Source organism: Lagopus leucura, unplaced genomic scaffold (genome assembly GCF_019238085.1).
Source record: "Lagopus leucura isolate 7727_CA_CO unplaced genomic scaffold, USGS_WTPT01 157-2_obj-0_obj, whole genome shotgun sequence".
Taxonomy (NCBI): domain Eukaryota; kingdom Metazoa; phylum Chordata; class Aves; order Galliformes; family Phasianidae; genus Lagopus; species Lagopus leucura.
The window spans coordinates 1-20959 of record NW_024964532.1 but is presented as its reverse complement, the minus strand read 5'-3'; the positions used below and the strand labels follow the sequence as shown (position 1 = coordinate 20959).

Genomic DNA, 20959 nt, shown 5'->3' with positions numbered 1-20959 from the left:
ACTTGCTCTGACTTACAACTTCAGATCTTTCAGTTTTATCTGTACAGCTTCAGCAAGCAAAGCAGTTTTAACTGGAATTTATTTCAAGTGGTTTAATTTTGATAGGCTGCTGAAAGCAGCCAGCTGTCCAAAATAAATTCAGCAGTTCTGTGTTGATCACACAGGTTTGAGACCAACCAAATCGACAGCCTACAGACCACCATTACAGCCCCTGGAAAGAAAGAAATACACCCTGGCATAAAGTGTAAAAACCCAAATGTAAGAGGAGAGAGCAAATAATTGGCAGATTTTTAGGAGTCAGTTATTTCTATGAGCTCTTTCACACAGTAATTAAATAAGCCAGCGCTGCAGAAAGGAGCAGACCAGCTTTGCAGGGCAATGAGTATTACTGGAATGAATCTCACAGCACAGCCTTGATGTTCACTGTCAAGTGCCAGTATCAGCAGAACAGGTACAGAGTACAGCAGTAAGGAAGTTCAGAACAGCAAGTCTTGTGAGCACAGCACTGGGCTGAATGTGGCGGCACAGCTTGAAGCAAGAGGTTGAGCGCACTTATCAGCATTTTGGAGTGGTGCTTCCTACAGCAGATGAACTACTGCAGATTAGGCTGAACCACACAAGCATGCAGTGACACTGCTCTATGCCACGTCCGTTCGTCCTGCTTGGTAACAGGCAGGGCTGCTGCAGTGCTGGTGGAGCACCAGTTTGACTGCATTTCTCAAGTCTCTCACTGAGAGAGACATTAATGGTGGGGGTGTGCGTGCTCCAGAATCGAGGTTTGCATTTGTCAGCAATAGTAGAACAGATCAAGTTTAACTTCCCACTGACTCAGATGGTTCAAGCACTGAGTTATTTCTCATCTATTCACTCTTAACAGTCCAGCCTGTAGCAAAACATCAAGCAAATCAAAGCAGACTGTTAAAGCCTCCTTTCATTCAAAAATTGGTTTTCCTCCAGCTTTGTTTTACTTCCCTGAGTGCACAGCCTGTTTAACTCCAATACTTCAACTGTGAACTCCATCTATCTCCCACAGACAACGAGAACAGCTTGTCCTTCAGAGGACTCCTCCCTTCTATGAACTAGCAGAGAGCAAGCACTTCACAACCTTTAAGTAAGGAATCAGGAGAACAGAACTAATCAAGGAGGAGACTGTTAACAAAGTGCCTCTAAAGAAGCAGTGGGCTCAGCTCCCCCCAGCTGCTGATAAGGCACTCTCAAGCAGTCTGATCACTTAACACTTGCTATCACCTAAGGATCCTCAGCAATGTGCTCTCTGACGCCAGCTGAGGCCTAACAGTGCACATCCCTGATCACAGAATCACACTACACTGATCTAAGTCTACTCGCAAGACTTCCCTTCACACCACAGGATGCTCCAAAATTCAAGGGCAGCCTGCCTCGAGGTAGCTCCAATGTGCAGAGAATCATGCCATGTGCAGCTTATCGACAAACTTCACAGGTTGCTGCTGTAGGATTCACCTCATCAGCAGGCTCTTCTATCCTCCTCACTCTGCCAAACCTCGGATCAAACTGCAGGTAGATGCAAGTTCAATATGTAAGCTCCACGGCTGCACTTCTGCCACAACCAGCTCAGTCATTGCTCAGGACAGGATTCACAGAGCAGGTTGTGTGCAGATCCTTCCAGTGCAACATGGAGAACAACTAAACCCAATAAAACGGCCTACTGGAACTTGCTATTGGCCCACACAACTCTAAGAGATGCATCAAGACCCCAGAATACAGCAGTGAACAGACACCTTTACAAACCACAGGCCCCCACGGAGCCCACAGGGGAGAGTAAGCTCCACATCCAGAAGCTTTCCCTAGAGTTCCAGCAGGAAAAGGAAGTCAAGAGGAGCCGTGGCAACCAAGTTCTGTTGGTGGCAGGCATGATTATCAAGTGCATCACACAGTTCTGACACCTCTGCATTCCTGGAGCATGCAGCTGCAGCTGACAGCAGTTTTAAGAGCAGCAGAAGCTGTGTACCAGCCTCATGCATGACTCCTCCACACAAACGTGCAGGCAATTAGACCAAGCCTAGTCCTGGTCTGCTGTAGGAAAGGTTACCACTGAAAGCCTCTATTTAAGCCTCATTAGGAGCACTGAAGCTACACTTCTAGTTTCTCTAGATACCAGCACTACAAAAGGCCAATACCAGCCCTGCACTACCACAGCATATGAGACTGTGGTCCCAGCTGATTAAGAAACAAAGATGTTATCGATGTAGAAGCCTGATTTGTGACCCTGAGGCACAGATTCCACAAGATTATTAGGAAGAACTGAAGAGCATCGCTGGTTTCTCAGCGCAGAAATCATCTTCCAAGTACAGAAGTCAAATGCTGTATTTGTTAAGAAAGCCAGAGTGGGTCTCATGTCAGTGACTTCCAGCTAGAATCTAACTGGAATTCCAAACAAAACTTGGCTCAGTAGCCATTCATCCATAGGTCAATTCAGGATGAGACGCAACTAAGGAGCAATGGAATTTCTGGACGAACCAAAGAAGAAATTAAACAGCAAGCACCAATTCCAAGCTAGTGAGGTACGTGAAGCAGCTCCTCAGCTGGTGCTCGGGCTCAACTGCTGCTCAGCACTATTACAAATCTCTAATTACAACCAATCCAGGAGTAAAACGTTTCCCTAGGTTCCAAGGAGCTCAGGTCAGAACAGCTAAGGCACCCACCGACATTCTGCCTCCACAAGGACCCTGCTAATCTAAACTTCTACGTTAAGGGCAATGAGCACTCGAGTACATCAGAGGAATGAGGAGAATAGAGAAGCTGTGTCTTAAAGAGACGTTACCCCTCTAGAGTCAATTCCTATAAGGGGCAAAAGGCCTCACCAGATCAGGCCAGTCTTCTCCGAAGATCCATCCAAAAGAAGTGCCATTTCTAAGGAGAGGGCAAACAAAGACTGCACCAAGGAAGTTCCTTTTACACTACTGACAAAGCCATCAGAGTTCCTTTCAGTGCCAGGTTGTCAGGACAGCAGGATATGTACTCAGCTACCAGCCTTGGCTCAAGTCACAGTCAGCTAAGATCACTATACAATCAAAATGCTTGTGTGCTGACACAGGGCAGGAATTCAAAGACGGGCAGTGCCAGCTGTTGTGCTCCACGCCAATATCAGAGCCCACCCTTCCCTGCTCTGCTCCAGGCAAATTACAAATACTGTGCCACTAAGTTCTTCCTTTAGGAAGGGATTAGTTATCCTTCTGGAGAACAGGCTACCAGCTCTGACAGCAATCTGCTTTTTGATCTTGCTTGTACACAGATGCATACTTTTCAACAAAGTAACAAAGCTCAGGTTTAGCTTAGCCTGATACTCTGGGGACTACAAAACCTCAGCGTGCATTTGAGCTTTGCACACATCACTGCTCAGGAACTCAGCTCCATTCCAAGGGCCTTACCCAGCTCTCCCACTCCCCAGGACAGCTAAGGCTCCTCCATTCCTAACCCTCAGCCTGGCAGCTAAGACCCTCCGCATCCAGGTCCAGTGCTACTTGGGGCCACTTGCTGCTGTTAAGGTGCACACCTGAAGGACTTCCACAGTGAGGGCTCAGAGGCTTTCTGCTGAGGACTGACGCACACAGCACGCCCAGATGGTTTCACAAAGCTTCACTTAGCAGCTTTTTGCTCTGCACGTGGAGCTGACAGTGCATCAGGACCACTGAGAACACCAAGGCAGAAGCTGAACCACTATCCCTGCGAGCAGCACAGGCACAGTCCCTCAGCACGCAGTACAAAAATGCTCAGGAGTGTATTTTGGGAGATGCTGAACGCAAAGTTCTTGACTGCTGAAAGCGTTTCTAACGTCCTAAAGTCTCTGACAACCAGCACTGTAAATGATACCGTGCAGATTTAGCTTTATGTTCTTGATTTTCTTTTTTTAAACTTCAGTATCATTATAGCTGATATATTTTGCAATTTGATAAACTGACTTTGAATAAGTTCTCATATACAGAAAGTGAACTGAACATGAAATCTGCTGAGGTTCTACCCTCTCAGTAATACAGAATAAAAAAAGAAATCTCAGAACTGACTGCTGGAAAAAGTATTTGCCTGTACAATCACTACCTTTGAGTTTCAGACAGCCATCTCGCTCACCCTCAGAAGCATCTGGGGTCTGGAAGTTCCAGAGTTTCCCCCAGAGGCAGCTAACTGCCCACGACCACGTTCAGATGACTTGCAGCCATCTCCAAGGACACAGAGTCCACAGCTTCCTGCCAACCCGCACTGGTGCTCACGCATTCCATCGAGGGGAGCTTCCCAAAGCTCAAAGGGAACCTCTGGCCAGATGTGGGCCTCCTCCACGAGCAAACTGGAGAGCTGGTCATGAGGGATATGGAGAAGTTTGAGGCGAGGCTAAAAATGACTTCTTTGCCTCAGTCTTCACTAGCAACAGCTCCAGCCACACTGCCCGAATGGCAGAAAGTAAAGGTAAGAACTGGGAGAAGGAAGATCTGCCCACTGGAAGTGAAGATCAGGTTTGAGACCATCTAACAAAGGTGCACAAATCGGGTGAGATCTAACCCTGGGTTCTGGGAAATGGCAGATGAAGGTGTCAAGCTGCTATCCAGCATATCTGAAAGGTAACCACAGTGTGGTGAAGTTCCCACTGGCTGAAAAAGGGGACACAAAGCCCCCACTGTCAAGAAGGGGAAAAAGATCCAGGGAACTACAGACCAGTCTGATCTCTGTGCCTGGCAAGATCACAGGGCAGATCCCCTTAAGATCCTACTGAGGGGCATGGAAAACAAAGAGGAGGTGATCAGTGGTAAACAGCATGGCTTCATCAAGGGCAAGTCACACCTGACAAACTTGGTGGCCTTTTATGATGGAGTTACAGCATCAGGGGATAAATGAAGAGAAACTGATGTCATCTGCTGGACGTGTGCAATGGTTTGACACCATCCTCCATGACATCCTGGTCACCAAATTGGAAGAAAGTGGATCTGATGGATGGACCACTCACTGCGTAAGAAATGGGCTCAGTGGTCACACTCAGAGAATTGTGTCAACAGCTTGATGTCCAAGCAGGGACCAGTTATGAGTGGTGCTCCTCAGGGACCGCTGCTGGGACCGGTGCTATTTAACACGTAAGCAACATGAATAGCAAGTCTGGAGATGACTCTAAGCTGAGTGGTGCAGTTGACATGCTAGAGGGAAGGGATGCTGCAAGAGGAACCTGCACAGGATGGAGAGGTGGACTCATAACAGCCTCATGAAGTTCAACAAGGATAAGTGTAAGGTTCTGCACGTGGGTCAGGGCAATGCCAAGCACAGATACAGGATGGGCAGAGAATGGCTTGAGAGCAGCCCTGGGGAGAAGGATTTAGGAGTGCCAACTGATGCAAGATTAAACATGAGCTGGCAACACGCTTGCAGCCCAGAAGGCTGCATCAAGAGAGATGTGACCTGCAGGTCCAGGGAATGATTCTGCACCTCTAGTCTGTCCTTCTGAGACCCCACCTGGAGTACTGCATCCAGGTCTGGGGCCCCCAGCACAAGGACAGGGAGCTGTTGAGCAAGTCCAGAGGAGGGCCACAAAACAGAGGGCTGGAGCATCTCCCCTACAAGGACAGGGGGAGAGAGAGCTGGGACTCTTCAATTTGGATAAGGCTCTGTGGGACCCTTATAGTGGCCTTCCAGTACCTGAAGGGGGCCTACAGGAAAGCTGGGAAGGGACTTTTATAAGGGCAGGTAGTGACAGGATGAGGGGAAACGGTTTTAAACTGGAACAGGTTAGATTTAGACTAGATATTAAGAAGAAATTCTTTACTGTGAGGGTGGTGAGACACTGAAACAGGTTGTCCAGTGAGGCTGTGGATGCCCCCACCATGGAAGCATTCAAGGCCAGGCTGGACGGGGCTGTGAGCAACCTGGGCTAGAGGGAGGTGACCCTGCCTATGGCAGCAGGGTGAAGCTAGGTGATCTGAAAGGTCCGTTTCAGCCCAGAAGGCTCTATGATTTAAGTTGAATTCTTTAAGTGAGTGAGGCTGAAGTTACTCACTAGGTAGGGTCTTCAATACACCAAATGTAAACTCCATGGCTCCTCTGTTGAACACACAGAAACACAAAGAAAGAGAGCAAGTTGCCCAATCTTTACTGAAGAAATACTTCAGTTTACCACTCAACTCGCACACTACAAGCTCAAGATGCAGTAGGGTTCTCCCAAATATGCCTAAAAACAATTAAAAGCGGGTGAAGACACTTTATTCTCCTGCTACAGATTACAGATTCTTGTTTATTAAGGTAGTGATAGCACTTCTAGGTTTATGCATTCTGCTTAAGCTTTGGAATCAAGGTAACCACCAAGGTGTGTTTACAATTAGATTTAGAGAGTATTCATTTGACCATATGTACTCTTCAACCAATACCTACTTTGGAATTACTAACAGAGTTATTCGTACTACTATCTCAGAAGGTCAGTGCTGTTCTCCCTTGTTCTCCAAAATCCACTCTGAAGAAGTGGTAAACGTTAGGAAAGAAAGCAAACATGGATGCTAGTCACCTCCACCACCATAGTCACAATCACTCCACGTTACTTACAGGGGCAGAGAAACTTCCTTGGTCATTTAGCAGCCTGAAATCGAGGTTCTGAACAGCCCCAAGCTCAGTCACTAGCTATCTCACCCTGCAAGGAGGGCACAGGCAGGTTCCCAATTCAGATACACTGGACTGCCCTTTGGAGCAGCCTGCATCTCCTGAGCAAGTGAAGCCCCAATCCACACCTTTACCACTTAATTAATTGGCACTGTCATGATTTCCCTCAGTATTCCCACCACAAACATGCTATAAGCAGTAAGTCACTGCACACCACTTCAACTTCCCCCTCGCAGGGAAGAGCAAAAAGCAGCACCACCAAGAAATCCAGACATGGTAACATAACGTCTCCTCTGTGCGAGCTGCTGGAACATCATCTTCCAGATGCCTCAGAAAGAAGCTGCAAATGAAGCTGTTAAATGGAAGAACTGTTTCTAGTCTTTCTCAATTTCTGGATCAGTAGAGAAAGCACACCTTCCCCCAGACCCACGGTGCTGCTTCTGACGGGACGCAAGGCATTCATCACTCAGCATAAAGCTGAGGCCCTGTTATTCACAGGAGTTACCTAACCCAGCAGCTTCTCCTATTAGCAACACATTTGCTCCTCAGTAAGGCTAACCAGGAAGTCAGGGAGCTGACAGCCCTGAAGTCTGTAACAATACAGCTGCAGCCTCACTGAAAACAAGATTTCCACCACAGCAGGTTGACACTGCCTTCGTAGAATTCATCCGTACTTGATGGAGACAGGAATGCCTCTTCCAACTCCTGCCCATGGGTAATTTGGTCTACCTTCTTACAGAAAGCACCTCTTATTCCTGACAGACACCCACCAGCATTTCTTTTGCTGCCTTCATGAATTAACACCAAGTGACCCCGCTAAGACTTCACAGAATCACAAGGTTGGAAACAACCTGCAAGATCATCTAGTCCAACCACCCTCCCATTCCTTCCCCCTGGTTAGATCTGCATGCATTCTGTGCTACACACAGGAGAGTCTGCAGAGAGTTCATATGAAAGCACAACAGAGACAACTGGTCAGTAATACATATGCACCTGATTTCAGGAAGCATGCTTCAGAGTGACAGAATGGCCTCGCTGGTCCCACAGCTTAGTCTAACTATGCCAGGAGGATGCAGTTTGAAGAGGATCAGAAAAAGGAGTTGAAGGCAGAGGAAGGAAGGAGCTGGAAAAGCATACTGCTACTGGATTTGGTCCCTAAATTAAGTCAAGGTATATTTTGTGATTAAAGTTCTCTGACAGCCATTAATAGTAAGTCTGCTGATGCTCTCAGCTAGCCTCTTAACTTCTCAGCCTACTTCTGTCACGATCCCAGCATACATTCCAGTGTTTACATGCTATTTATCATCCCACAGGATGTATGCTAACTTCAGAATCCCCAAGACAAGTGAAAATAACACATCATGCCACGCTACGTGCTCTGCAGCTGTAGAATTCTAGCCATTACATAGTGATTAAATGCTGTATGTTTAGTACTACCTTAGCACTTCTAACAGTAGCTAGGGCTCTACTGAAAGCATTCATAAAGAAAGCTACAACAAGCACACACTCATCTGGCTTTTACTGGCACTATTCCTCCAGCTTTCCAGTTACAGTGAGGACCTTCAGCTCTGCACAACAGCAGACTCACTGCTGTCACAGACAAGACGTGCTGTTGTCCTTCCACCTCTTCTTCATAAATGCTACGCCCTCAGCTAACAGAGGGTACCAGAATTATGAGCTCAGTAGAAGGGAAACAGTTAAGATAAGCAAGGAGTCATCTGCTAGAACTAAAGGGTGTGTGAGGGCATGACAAGTGGTGGAGAAGAACTGCATGTTTTTGTCAGCCTTTTTTAAAAGGCCGCTGCTGTTTCCTTACATTTTACTTCGTGTACAGTATCAACACTGGAGCCTTCTTTTGTCATATATGTGTTTTCAAGCTCAAATGTCTGTCCTAAAGCAGAGCTTCCTGCACAAAACTGCCACGACTCAGTACTTGATTCAGTCAGACTTAATGGATCCATGAGCAAAACTACACTAAAATCCCTTCTCCCTATGGCTGAAGGAATTGGATGATCCAGGGCTTGTGAAGAACAGGTTACAAACTACACGCTGGGCCACAAGACTGAAGCTGTGATCACAGAAGCAGTTAACACTGAGAATGCAGCATTATTTGTTTTACATTCTAAACCTAGATCAGTAATTACAGCAGAGTAAAATTAAGTGAGCATTGGAGGTACCTTTTGAAATAGTTAGTGCTGGGGACCACTGTGATCGTAGAATATCAAGACAAATGCTGCCATTACTGTTAATATTTGGATGATAGATTCTTGTTGTAAATGCAACCTGCAGAAGAAGGAAAATTTCAGTGTAGGCTCACAAATGTACATTACAGCACACGGTAAGCTACTGCACAGGACACTCACCTTAGGTGGTTTGAAGGGATAATCTGTTGGGAAGTGAATTGTCAAGAAAAATACTCCACCTTGATAGGGACTGTCGTTCTGTTAAGGAAAAGGAAACGTTGCAGTTCAGTTTTTACAAGAAGACTGGTCATAGAAACTATGAACATCCATTCTCTCATACTTACTGGTCCCATTATTGTAGCTTGCCAATGGAACACTGAAAAAGAAAGAGATTTACTTCGGTTTGGAGAAGCTCAAGTAATGAATACTTAACGCCACAAGAAAGCAGTACAGAAGAGTCTATTTTAAAAACAAAACCTCCTGAGAAACTGCGAGGACACCAGCCAAAAATCTGAACAGAGACAGGGAGATGCACTCTGTATTTCCTGTACATTCGGTCCACGCTTTCAGAAACTGCTGTGGTAGATACCTGTGCTGCACCCTGAAAGAAACCCCAGCACAACAGAAACACAGCGTTCACTCACTGTTTCAGACCCAACAAGTTTGAGCATTCAGTCAGGTAGTTCCCAATGAAAGTCTACCATTACCTGAATCAAGCCCACTTTCCAACAGCTGCGCTGCCCTTTCAGAGCAAGTTACAGCAAAGGCACAGAGGAATTTCATCCCTTTCCTCAACAGGATCTCCTCTGCGTGGCTCCTTCACTGAACAAAGGGTAAACCTGAGCAGTGTGCATTCCACAGGTAAGGAGCTCACCTACAGCCAGCAGCGTCCTGACCCAGCATCTACCTTCAGCCTCCACAGAAGCACGAAAATTCCATTAAAGCACAGAAAGTAACACAAGTCACAGAAGAACCTCAGAATGAGTCTGCTAAACACTTGAGACCAGTGTGCCAGAATGCTGTAGGTTAAATGGAAAAAAAGTCAGTCTCACTCATGCGCATCTGTCCAAGAGAACATCTTAATCTGGTAATACAGAAGGCTTGTGAAGAACGTCTTTATGCTGCAGGACAGAAGGAAAATAATCAGTGCTGTTAGTCTGCAATAAAGCTCCCCCATATGTACTTCAGGGCTCCTGCTTTCTCCTAACACCCCAAGTTCACAGCACACTAGTTTAACGAGTTATTTGTCAGGTATTATGGGAATTTTCCTCTGCCAGGATGTTGGCTGCACCTCACCTTTAGAAGTGGGGAGCAGAACACAAGCTGGCCCAGCTGTAGGAGCCAAGTCTTTAAGGCACAGAAGTTGAAACCATCTGCAGCTGCGCACTTCAGGTGCAACCAGTGCCCTCAGCTTCCACCCCCGCCCAAAGGTGGTTGTGACACAGTAACACTGTGTGCCTACTCTGAGTTGCTTTCAGTCACAGCTGTACAGGCACTACAAGCGAGTGTGAGCTCAGAAAGAATGGAAAAACGACAGTAGAGACAGCCCTGCCAAGTCTGAGTAGAAAAGCAGCTGGTTCAAGCAGCAGCTTCTGTAACAAAGGGCGTTACAGCTGCTGACTGCAGCCAGCAAGGGAAAAGGACATTCAGCTAGGCTCAGGAAATGAAGACAATGCCTCGCTTCCAAACGCGATGTTTGCCCGTTTTAAAAGGTTCAGGCAGCTCCAGAGCAAGTCCACTGCTGGCAGCTGGAGGGGGGAAGGCTGGAACAAGAGGACAAAGAGGTGGCAAAAAGACCGTGAGGAGTGCAGCACTACAGAACACTAAGATTCTCACATGCATCAGTGGATGCTGGTTAAGGCTGACTCCAGCTGTGCTGAATATATAAAAATACTGGATGTTAACTTGAACACCTCTGCATGCTAGGAAGATCAACTGTGACACCTCATCACAGCCTTCAACCAGGAGAAATCAGAGTTATACTACAATCTGGTAATGTAACCCCAACCCTATTTCCCAAACAGAGAATGGAGCCAAGTGGAGGATGACAAAACCACCTTATCCAGAGAGAAACGTATCCAGTCCCTGCAGTTGACTAAGCAGAAGCAGCTTTTCCCATTCCAGAGTGTCATAGAACCATGACACAGAGTTAATGTAACACTGGGATGAGCTGCTGACACGAGGAGACAGTTTACATCAGCTGGACGAGGAAGATACCACTCTGAAAGCACAGCATGTTCTGAACCCTGAGAAACATTGTGACAAGGCAAGCAGGCAGGCCTCGAGCACAACCAGCACTGTGAGAACAGCACCTTCCCCTGCCCCTGCTGTTCAGTTACACACCAGAGGGTGAGCTCTCAACAGTGCATGATTTTCAAGGATCCACCAGCAAGGTGACACAAAGACCTGGGTATTACTGCCAAATCAAGAAAGCTTTGAAGCCGCCCTCAACCACTGCTCAGCTCACGTTACCACCTCCTCCAGCACCCTGACTGGCCGTGACACGCTTCTGAAACAATAAAGCAGATCATTATGGCACCAGAAAATCCTCAGACTGGCTCTGCACCTTACTGAATGCCCTCCCACACACCTGCAAGCTCCTTAGAAATACCATTCCTAAAGCAGGAAAGTGGCAGAATGCCTACAAGTACTGCTAAAAGCCCTCAAACCAGGTACAGCTTCCACTTGCCTGAAGGCACTGCTAAACAGTAATGCCTCCACAAAAAGAGAAATAATCAGTCTCTTCATTCTTCAAAGTGCTCTTTTTAACCTAGTCTAAGACTCACGAATTTATGTTTCTATGCACTGCAGAACTTGCCAATAGCTCAAAAGAGATTAACTGCTACAACTGATCAGAATCACTCTCGTAAGAAGAACCCCCAAGCCTATGAGCTCTCAGCACAGATGGAAGCCTCCCTTCTCAACACTCCTTGCTCCTACAAGCTTGGATGCCAGGCTGAGCAGCTGCCTTGTCAGGGATGCTGCTGCACAGCTGGATGCACCCCTGCAACAGCTGAACTGCTCTTATGCAGCCTCTCTGACATGGCAGAGCCTCTACAGAAGCATCAACACATTGCCTTATCTCAGGCATTTTATGCTTTAAATACTCAGGCATTTCATACACACTCATCTGGATTTTCCCCAGGGCAGGTTGTAAAGTTACAAAGCAAGAGGTGACCTTACAAGTGGTCCTGCCATTGCAGGCACCTTACTGACCTGGACCATCTAAACTGGGACCAAATGCTTAATGCTGATACAAAAAAGAAATTGCACTTTACCAAGAAGTGAGAAATGTTGATGTTAGAAGGCCTGAGCAACTTGTGAAAGGTTCAGTTTAAAAGCAAAGGCCTCTCTCAATAAAAAAAACCCACAACCCAACACCAATGGCTGCAGTAGGGGCCAACAATTAAGCTCTGTTATTCACAGGTGGTCCAGCAGCCTGGGCACCACGATCCAGAACTACAATAAGAAAGATCTATGTGAAGCCTATTAAATCATGCAGTGCATCTTGCCCTGTTCTAGGAGAAAACACACAAGCAAGGTAACAGATCTTAGCACAAAGAAAAGAAATGCAGAGGAAGGCTCTGAGCAATAACAGCCTCCTTCCACACGGCTCTCTGAGCTTCAAAAGGAGCAGAGAAAGATGCCCAGGTCTCCATACCAGGAGAACTCAGAGCAGCTGGTGCCTGGGCCAACAAGGCAGCCCAGCTGTTCCTTCCCAGCACGCTGCTCCCTTCAGGGACCTGGCAGAGCCAACTGCTTAGAGAGGATTTAAGCACACCAGTACCTTGCAATTGAAGGATCCTCTGCCTGCACTTCATCTCGTAGCTAAGCACCCACATACAAATCCAGTGACAAAGCCGTCACCACAGCAAGACCTGCACGTTCAGATTTTGCATACTCAGAAGTCCTGAAGGAGCAGCAGATTGAGTTAAGCCCTGCCTGAAGGTCTCAACTTTTCTTCAGTCCTTACGCTGGCATACCCTATAGAGCAACAGCACAAACCAACTGAAAGCAAACAGCTTTTTCAAGTGTTCCTGTAACTTAAAAACCAAAAAATACTTTATAATTCAAGCTTCAATTCACTAATTAGTGTTCCTTCCATTCACATTTTACCTTGCTACCCTCAAAGACTGTGCATTACCTCTTTAGGAAATGCAGTGGTTGCTTTAAGTCCTGTGTAAAATATAGTTAACTGTGACCTTGATGTACCATCACCCAGCATTGGAGCAGACTGCTTTACTTCCACAGGACCACGTGAGCACACTATACATAATTTAGGTACCAAACAAGTTTTGTCAGCTGTAGAAGACTGCACACTGGTTGGGCCAGGGTTGGGCTGCAGCTCAGTGTGCACTGACTGCACATGTTGATACGAGAATGCCAGAGCACTGGGGGAGGAAACAGAGCTCCCCATGAAACAGGCATAGATCTCAGGTGATCCACAGGGATGGCATCACAGGTACAAGTGTCAGGCTGGCGTGGGGAACAGTCTCCAGTACAAGTTCTCCTCATGGAGGAACCAGGTGCCCTGTTTTAGAAGGAAAACAGTCCACACGTGCACACTAACAGTGCCATACTTACTGTCATCACCAACAGGCCCTGCTGAACACTGTGCTGGAGGATCACGTGCCAGATCATTCAATTCCTAGGAAAACAAAAAAACAGGAACAGTTGTTTCATTTAATTTCAACACCACTCACATTATTACTGTTACAAAAGCTGCTGGTGGCACTCAGGCCATTATTAGTCCTGCTCTTTGTGGGAGCACTGCTCATCAGCTGCACGCATCAGTGAGGTGAGAGCACAGGGATGTACCACCACCAAGCCAACACCCCAGGACACAAAGTCACTCCTGAAATCAATGCCACATATTTGGTGCACACTCAGTTACCCCTCCTGGGTTTCCTGACACTCCACTCACACAACCCTCACGAGGTCACAGGGTCTATCAGCTTAATTTCACCTTCGCTGAGAATAAAGCTCAGAACCTGGACTGCACCCCAGATTTCTCATGCATGGAACCACGGAGCCAGAGCAGCTCCAAGCGAACGACCCGCTGCCAGCCCTCCCCCTCCCTGCCCCACAGCAGCTCCCGAGCACTTTCACTCACTGCAGAACTTTGCTCACCCTGCTGTTTCATCAGGCTACAGGTGGTTGTACAACAAAACACAAGGCTCTGGTAACCAGCTCGAGTGCATAGATACAACGCCACACTTCTGAAGCAGCTGTATCAGACAAGCAATCCTCTGACAAGTTCCAAAGCACAGCTGCGTGACGTGAACCAAACCACCCCAACCTCCAGCTCGGAGCAGGCCTTTGGCTGGGCTCAGGGCCCACAGCCACCCACTGCTCACACCTGCAGGCCGCTCAGGAAGCGGGCACTGAACAACACACTCAAATGGAATAAGACCCCAAAACCCAACCATTTGTGTCGTGCCAGGCTTAGACACTGAGCCCAGCCCCTTGTGGACTGGGGCTGAAACAGACACTGAGCGTGCAGCGCCTGCCGAGCGGCTACAGCACACCTGAAGGTGGGCAGCACCTCCAAGCCTCTCCATTAAACAAGAGGGAAGCCCTTCACAGTTGCAAGTAGGTTCAGAGCAGCCAATTTTAGCCCTGCGAGGATTCCCTTCTTCCTCCCTGACTGAAACATGAGCCAGCAAAGAGCTCCATAAAGCACTCTCTCCCCATCATCACACTTTACACCACCCACTGCACACCTGTTCTCAGCCCAGAACATTACATACACCAAGCTCCAACCCGAGCTGCAGAACTCTGCTTCATCCTGCAGCAGCGTGCACTGCGACAGCATTCACAGAGAGGCGGCCTCAGAAACACAGCACCCCTCAGAGCAGTGCCCTGAGCTCTGCTCCAGCCCCAGCAAGCCCAGCAGAGGCTGTGCAGCCAGCTCTGTGCCTTCCTGCTCAGCTGACAGGCACGTGTCCCTCACACAGAGGGCAGCAGCTCTCTATACACACACACATACACTGTAAGTACAGACATAAGAACATAAAAGTATAAATAAAAATTCAGGAGCATACCTCACTTTTCCAAGAGCCTGTAATAACTGCGTGAAGCACAGTAACTTCCGAATGCTATTGACCCTGATCTCCTGGAGAAGGCAATTTAATGCTACAGTACTAAGAATTCTAAACACATCCATTAGCAAAAAACACCTAAAGCCTCTCCTCTGTATCAGCTGCTAACCTCTTCTCCCCCGCTGTGCACACCTACAACGCAGCAAGGCCACCCTGGGGAGGAATACAACTGCAAGAGCACACCTGTGTCATGTTAGACCACAAGCTACCACTGCCTAGGTTTCAGAGCCCAGCACACATCTCCTCCACCACAGCTGGGAAACCAAAGGTGCAGCTGGCAGAGCTGCCCTGCAGCAGCACCTCCCCAGCACCCCATGTGGCCCCGCTGCAGGCAGGGCTCACAGCAGCAACGCAGCAAAGCTCAGTCAGCAGCAGCACCCCTTCTCATCAGGGCACTGCTTCCTTCTCTTCAACGTGGAGCCCCAGGCAGAAGGGATACTTCAGCTTTTGTATGTGTGCACAGTACCTCACTGCAGAGGTGACTGGGTCACACCACGGGGGTCACTGTGCAGCACTCCCCGCAGGGAGCATTTCAGGCTTTGCTTTACAAACTCACAAGTTGCAGCACCACTGTCTGAAAGGCCCATGTAAGTGATGCACAGACTCCTTGCACTTACAGAAGTTTTGAAACAACTTCTAAATTAAGCTCCTGCAACGCAAAGCCCCACAGCTGCTGCAGGGCAGCCAAAATAACAGCAGAAAAGCTGGACCTCCACAGGACACCTCTGGAGCACAAGCACTAGCTGCACATGGCACTACCCCTACAGCCTCAACACTGCAAGGGCCAACTGCAGAACGGTGGGGTTGGGAGGGCCCTAACAGCACCCTATCCTCACCCCTGCCACGGGCTCAGTGCCCCCAACGGCTCAGGCTGCCCGGGGCCCATCCACAGCCTGGGGCACCTCAGCCCTGGGCAGCAGTGCCAGGGTTTGAAACTTCCTCCTCACACCTGAGCTAAGCTCCCCTCTCTCTTAACTGAGAGCCATCACCACACTTCCTGATACACGAGAGGCGCTCCAGCTCCACAAGCACCCTGGTGGCGTCTCCCAAGCTCACTCCAACAGCTCCACATCTCTCCCGTGCTGGGCCCCGGAGCTGAATGCTGTGCCGGTCCTCACAAAAGGGGACAGCCCCCTCCTTCACCCCGCTGCAGCCCAGGACACAGCTGCCTTCTGGGCTGCCAGCACACAGCCGGCTCACTGCTCTCCACCCACCAGCCCTCCCCACAGGGCTGCTCAGGCCATCGGCACTCAGTCTGGGATGGGGAGCAGCCCCCATCCAGGAGCAGCACCCTGCATTTGGCCCAGATCATCTTCAAGAGGGTCACATGAGGCCACCTCCCAAGCCTGCCCGGTTCCCTGGGTGTCACCCACCCCCGCCCTCCAGCATGTCAGCTGCACCACACAGCTTGCTGAGCCTGCACTCGCTCTGCCATCCACACCACTGCTGCATTAACACAGCACAGGGCCTCCTAGCAGGGCACGGATACCACACTTAACACAGCTTTCTCTTCAAGCTGCCCACGTACTACCCAGACCTCTACCAGTCACTTATCAGACTTGTAGGGCCAAGTTTAAAAACAGGAATGATAGTTACACGCAGCTACACCAGACCGCGCACAAACAAAGCAGGGCATCCAGAAGGTTACCTTGCCTTTTAGAAGCTGTTGGTGCAGTTCACAAGGCAGAGCACCCCAGCCTACCCAACACTTGGTTTCCAGATGTTACTGAGGGACAGAAGAAACACTGTCTTAAATCTGAGCTAATTACTCAGGTGCTCATATGAAACTAACTTCTCATACACAGAAGCTTCCACTGCAGTTTGGTGTCACCTACAAAGCTGACATCGCCAGCTATCAGGCCCCAACCTGCCCTATTCTCCCTCTGTGCTCACTGACCAGGTCTTGACAGCACTGCTATCAAACCAGCACCTGGAGGAAGCTGCAGCTGGCTATCAGTTGAGTTTCTGGTGCAGAAGGCTTTGCTGGAGGAATGTAAAAGCCAAAGATCAGGCAGCCTTCAGGCAAGTTCCAGCGGAGGTTTTTGGCTCCTAGGAGCCTGCCCCCAAGCGCAGTGGGACAGGGAGCTGCAGGGCTGCTCTCTCCTCCACGGCGCCAGGCCCACTGCTGAGGATCGTACCATCACTCAGGCCTAACTTAAAAGTTTTAATTACCGCTCAGCAAAAGTAAGGAACCGAAGGCACGATGCAAAGCACAGTTCAAGTACCTTGCCCAAAGAGCAAGTCGTACGAAACTACATCTGGGAAGTGGGCATTCCAGTAAAGCTACAAGTCTTGCACAAGAAACAGCCCTGCTGGTGCTCGAGTTCCCCACAGAAAGCACAGCCCCACGCGGCGCTCCAGGAAAGCGTTTCAGAAGAGATGCAGTGTGTGACACAGAGTGCCTCACTGCACCAAGGCCAAGCTGAGCAGCGAGGAGGGGCATAGAGTGAGCCTGCAGCCCTGCTCAGAGCCACCACCTGCCGCCCTGCCCCCACCGTGCCGCTTCCCAACGGCATTTGGAGCTGAATCGGGGACTCCACGACAGCGCAAGAAGTTCTCAAAAACAGGAGCGCTCCAAGTTCCAGCTTCAAGCTTCACCTTGCACACGTTCCAAGCTTTAACTCATTTATTTGTAAACTCCAGAGGCATTTGTCACAGATGCACGAGTTCACTTCCCCAGACAACGAGCCCCACGCTGCCCATCTGCTGCGTGGCAGGGCGGCCCTGGCCAGCAGACAAGGCTGCTTTAAGGATTCTGTCCTGATTGCGGCACAACAAGCAGCACCAAGCAGCCAGCCGGGCAAGAGGAGGCTGCTGTCCCGGGGCAGCTCCTCAAACACACTCCAACGCCTCAGACAGGACTCCAGTCAAAGATTACGCAAAGCCGTGGTCCCTCCTCCTCACTCCAGTTTGAGCTGCTTTCAGAAGCTCTAATTGACTCAGAGACCACATCATTAGCTTGATTGTAAGCCTTATTTTCACTTACAGCAGCAGCAACCTCACAGCAAAATAAGCTTTTAATCTGTCTTCAGCAAGAATCTTTGCCTGAAGCCCCCAAATCCCTTAGTGACAGGCAGCCTAGGACTGTGTCATAAAACTGTGATTTAACTCACCAAAAAGGAACTTGGAGCCACTCAACCACCATTTCCTGGCAGCTTTAAATAGATCATTGCCAAGCAATACATAACAGAGCCAATGACCAATAGCACTGCCTGCCAGCAACCTGCACAGGTCCACACGTGTGGAAGGGGCAGCAAGGCCCCCCAGCCTGCCCCACAGCACAGCTCCTGCACTTACCTGACACAGAAGCCAGCACACAGGGCAGGCTGTGAAGCAACACAGCTCTGGCTCCGTTTGTCAAGGCAGCACTCACAGAGGCTCCAGCATCCAACTGTGGGTTCCAAAGGCACTTTTGGTCTACAAGACTCTGCAACTCCAAAATAGCTCCCATTCTAAGGCCGCTTCTTCCGAACAACAGAAACATTTTGATCTTCAGAAGGATTTGAATCCTTCTCCTTTCACAGAATCTGCCTTTCTGGGGCACGGAATGGCTTAGATCCACTGGCCTTCTTGACAACACTTGCACATGAGAAGGCAGCATAAGAAAAGCCAAGCTTAATGAAACACAGAGCCTGCCAGGGTACGCTACAACGAGCTCTGATGTAAGCATCAGTCACCTTTCATCTTCTTTCAAAGCCTGAACAGCAAGAAAACCAAGGCAGCACCTAACTTCCTCTGGGTGCAGGGACCGAGCGCTGCAGAGCCCAGGCACCAGGCGGGAGCCGAGCTGGGCAGGAAGCACTGAGCTGCTCCCTCGAGCTGCTGTGAGGCCAAACTACAGCACAGACAGAACAGTCCAGAGGCAGGGAGCACACGGATTGCTTGGCGCTGCTCAGTTGCCCAGTAACCCCAACACAAGGCAGCCAGCAGCCCAGCAGCAGCATCGCTACAGACACCCGACAGAGCTGTGCGCTTTACAGCAGAGGCCCGCAGACGAGCGCTAAGGCAGCATCCCCAGCACAGCTCCTCATTCCCTGCTCCCTCACTGCAGGGCCCACCACAGGGAGCCCACAGAGGACCAAGTTCACCTTCCCCTTGCTCTCCCACTCCAAGCAGGGCCTTGCTTGCTCTGTTACAAGGGTAGGGATAAGGCTGAAATCCTGAAACAAGCACCATCTGTTACAGTCCTTCAGCATTACCCCTCCCTAGCCCTGTATGTCCTCACATGGCATTTCTTCTGAGATATTGGTAATGATCAAATATATGAGTTATAGTAAACTGCTACTCCCACACTTCACGGCTACTTCGGCCGCCATGACGGCACGCATCCCAGTTTGCCCAGAACTAAACACTTCTAAAACCTGGAGCTCCTTCCTCATGAAATCCGAGTGCCAGTGGAGAACCTTGGGAGAATTAAGAGCACTGCAGGAACACCACAAGCAGCAACTTGAGAGCAGCTCCTCTGTGTGTGATCCCCCTGGCAGCATCTGCTCTGAGAACAGCTGCAGAGCTGGCACAGCAGCTCCAGGCCTGGACAGCCCATCAGCCCCACAGCTGGCAGCACCTCCACGCTGACAGCAAGACTTCTAGTCAGATGGCAGGCAGCTTTGGGCTCTGCCCCACTTCCAGCCCAGAGGGGCTCGGTGTGCCAGACACCGCTTCGTGCAACAGCAGCTCCAGGGCATCAGAGGTTTGTTCACTCCTGGGGTTTGCTGCTCATTCCTGAAGTTCTCATCCCTGTGTTGTCCAAGAACTCTGCAGAAAGCCTCATGCACGGTCTGTGGTAGGGAATAAAATCCAAAGCACCAGGCATAAACACCAGGGGCAAGATGCAGACACGTACACTGGCGCATCGAGACTGATGCATCCTCCAAAAAAATGCCTGAACACCAGCTTTCCTCTCCATTGCTTCTTTGTACACAAGCCTGCTGGGGTTACTTCCACTTAATCCACACTCCACAGCCTTTTGTTCCTGTCACCAGATGCAACAGCAGAGGCTGGAGCCACTGATCAGGACAGGGCCAACACTGCTGCAGCTCCTGCAGACAGGGCAACACAGGCAAGATGGGCATCCCACAGAGCTCAGCACAGCCCAGGTGAGAGCAGACACTGGTAGGCAGCTGAGCAAGGCACCACAGCACTCCTCCACCTGCAGCCCGACTCCAGCTAACTCTCAGAGTACCCAGACGAGCAGCTGAGCATCACATCACAGCCCTGACCAAAGCTTTTTGCTTGCAGCACCATTTCCACTGCACTGCTCAGCACTTTGCCGAGCTCTGTGCACCACTTACACAGCCCATCCTGCCTCAGGTTCTTCAACCTCCGAGGAGCAACACAAACAGCCCACCCATGCTCACCAAGGGACAGCACACTCCCATTTCTCCTCCTGAAACATGAACAGCAAGCAAAGCAAGCGCTGTTTCAAGGAAGGAACTCTGCTGATCTGCCGGTGGCCCCGAGGCAGGCACATCACCTCGCACTGTCAGCTGCCCTGTGCTCACAGCTCTGTCCAGGCAATCCCGGCGCTGCCCCAGACCAACGCTCCCCTCCCAGCCCCGGCATCAGAGGCTTCCAGAACGACCGGGGAGCCGCAGGGGAAGAGGCCTCGATCATCTACCATGTCGCGTTGAGTATCGCCACGTTAAGTGACCGAAAGCGTCGGATCGGACCGATACTGAACTGGAACGCCGCTCCCTTACGTAACCGGTTACCGCGCAAGTTCCAGTAACTAAAATTACAGCGGAACGGCCTGCCCGCCGCTGGGTGCACACAGCGCGCCGCTCTCCTCAGCTCCGAGCGGCTCGAACCGCAGCCCAGCTCCGGCCGCGGCAAACACGCCCAAACGCGGCCCTCGTCCGGCGCCGCAGAGCGTGGCGCGCCCGGGGCGCGGCGAGGAGCCCAGCGGGCCCGCGGACGCCGTGCCCGGCCGGGCCGCCACCGGCCACAAGCCGGCCTCGGTGCGGGCCGCAGCTTCCCGGCTGAGAACCGCCCGCGCCGCGTCGGCCTCCGCAGCGCCGGGCCTCCTCCGCCCCGCTCCGCTCCGCTCCCCGCCGGCGGCCCCGCGCCCCCTGG

The 20959-nt window shown here is 50.1% G+C and overlaps 1 protein-coding gene across 3 annotated transcripts in view; it reads right to left on the bottom strand.

The window, feature by feature from the left end:
• Window positions 1–20324, bottom strand: part of LOC122191756 (ubiquitin-conjugating enzyme E2 D2-like) — a 28017-nt gene extending 7693 nt beyond the window's left edge. Inside the window, exons 1-5 of one of the 3 annotated variants that reach the window (XM_042892147.1) lie at window positions 19249–20324; window positions 13371–13434; window positions 9131–9162; window positions 8967–9044; window positions 8781–8886 (exon numbers count right to left, since the gene is read on the bottom strand). In XM_042892147.1, coding sequence (XP_042748081.1) covers window positions 8781–8886; window positions 8967–9044; window positions 9131–9162; window positions 13371–13434; window positions 19249–19374 — 406 coding nt within the window. In that variant the 5' untranslated portion in view covers window positions 19375–20324. The remainder of the gene's footprint in view (window positions 1–8780; window positions 8887–8966; window positions 9045–9130; window positions 9163–13370; window positions 13435–19248) is intronic. The other 2 variants (XM_042892149.1, XM_042892148.1) reach the window with 2 other exon arrangements.
• Between the last annotated feature and the right edge of the window lie 635 nt (window positions 20325–20959).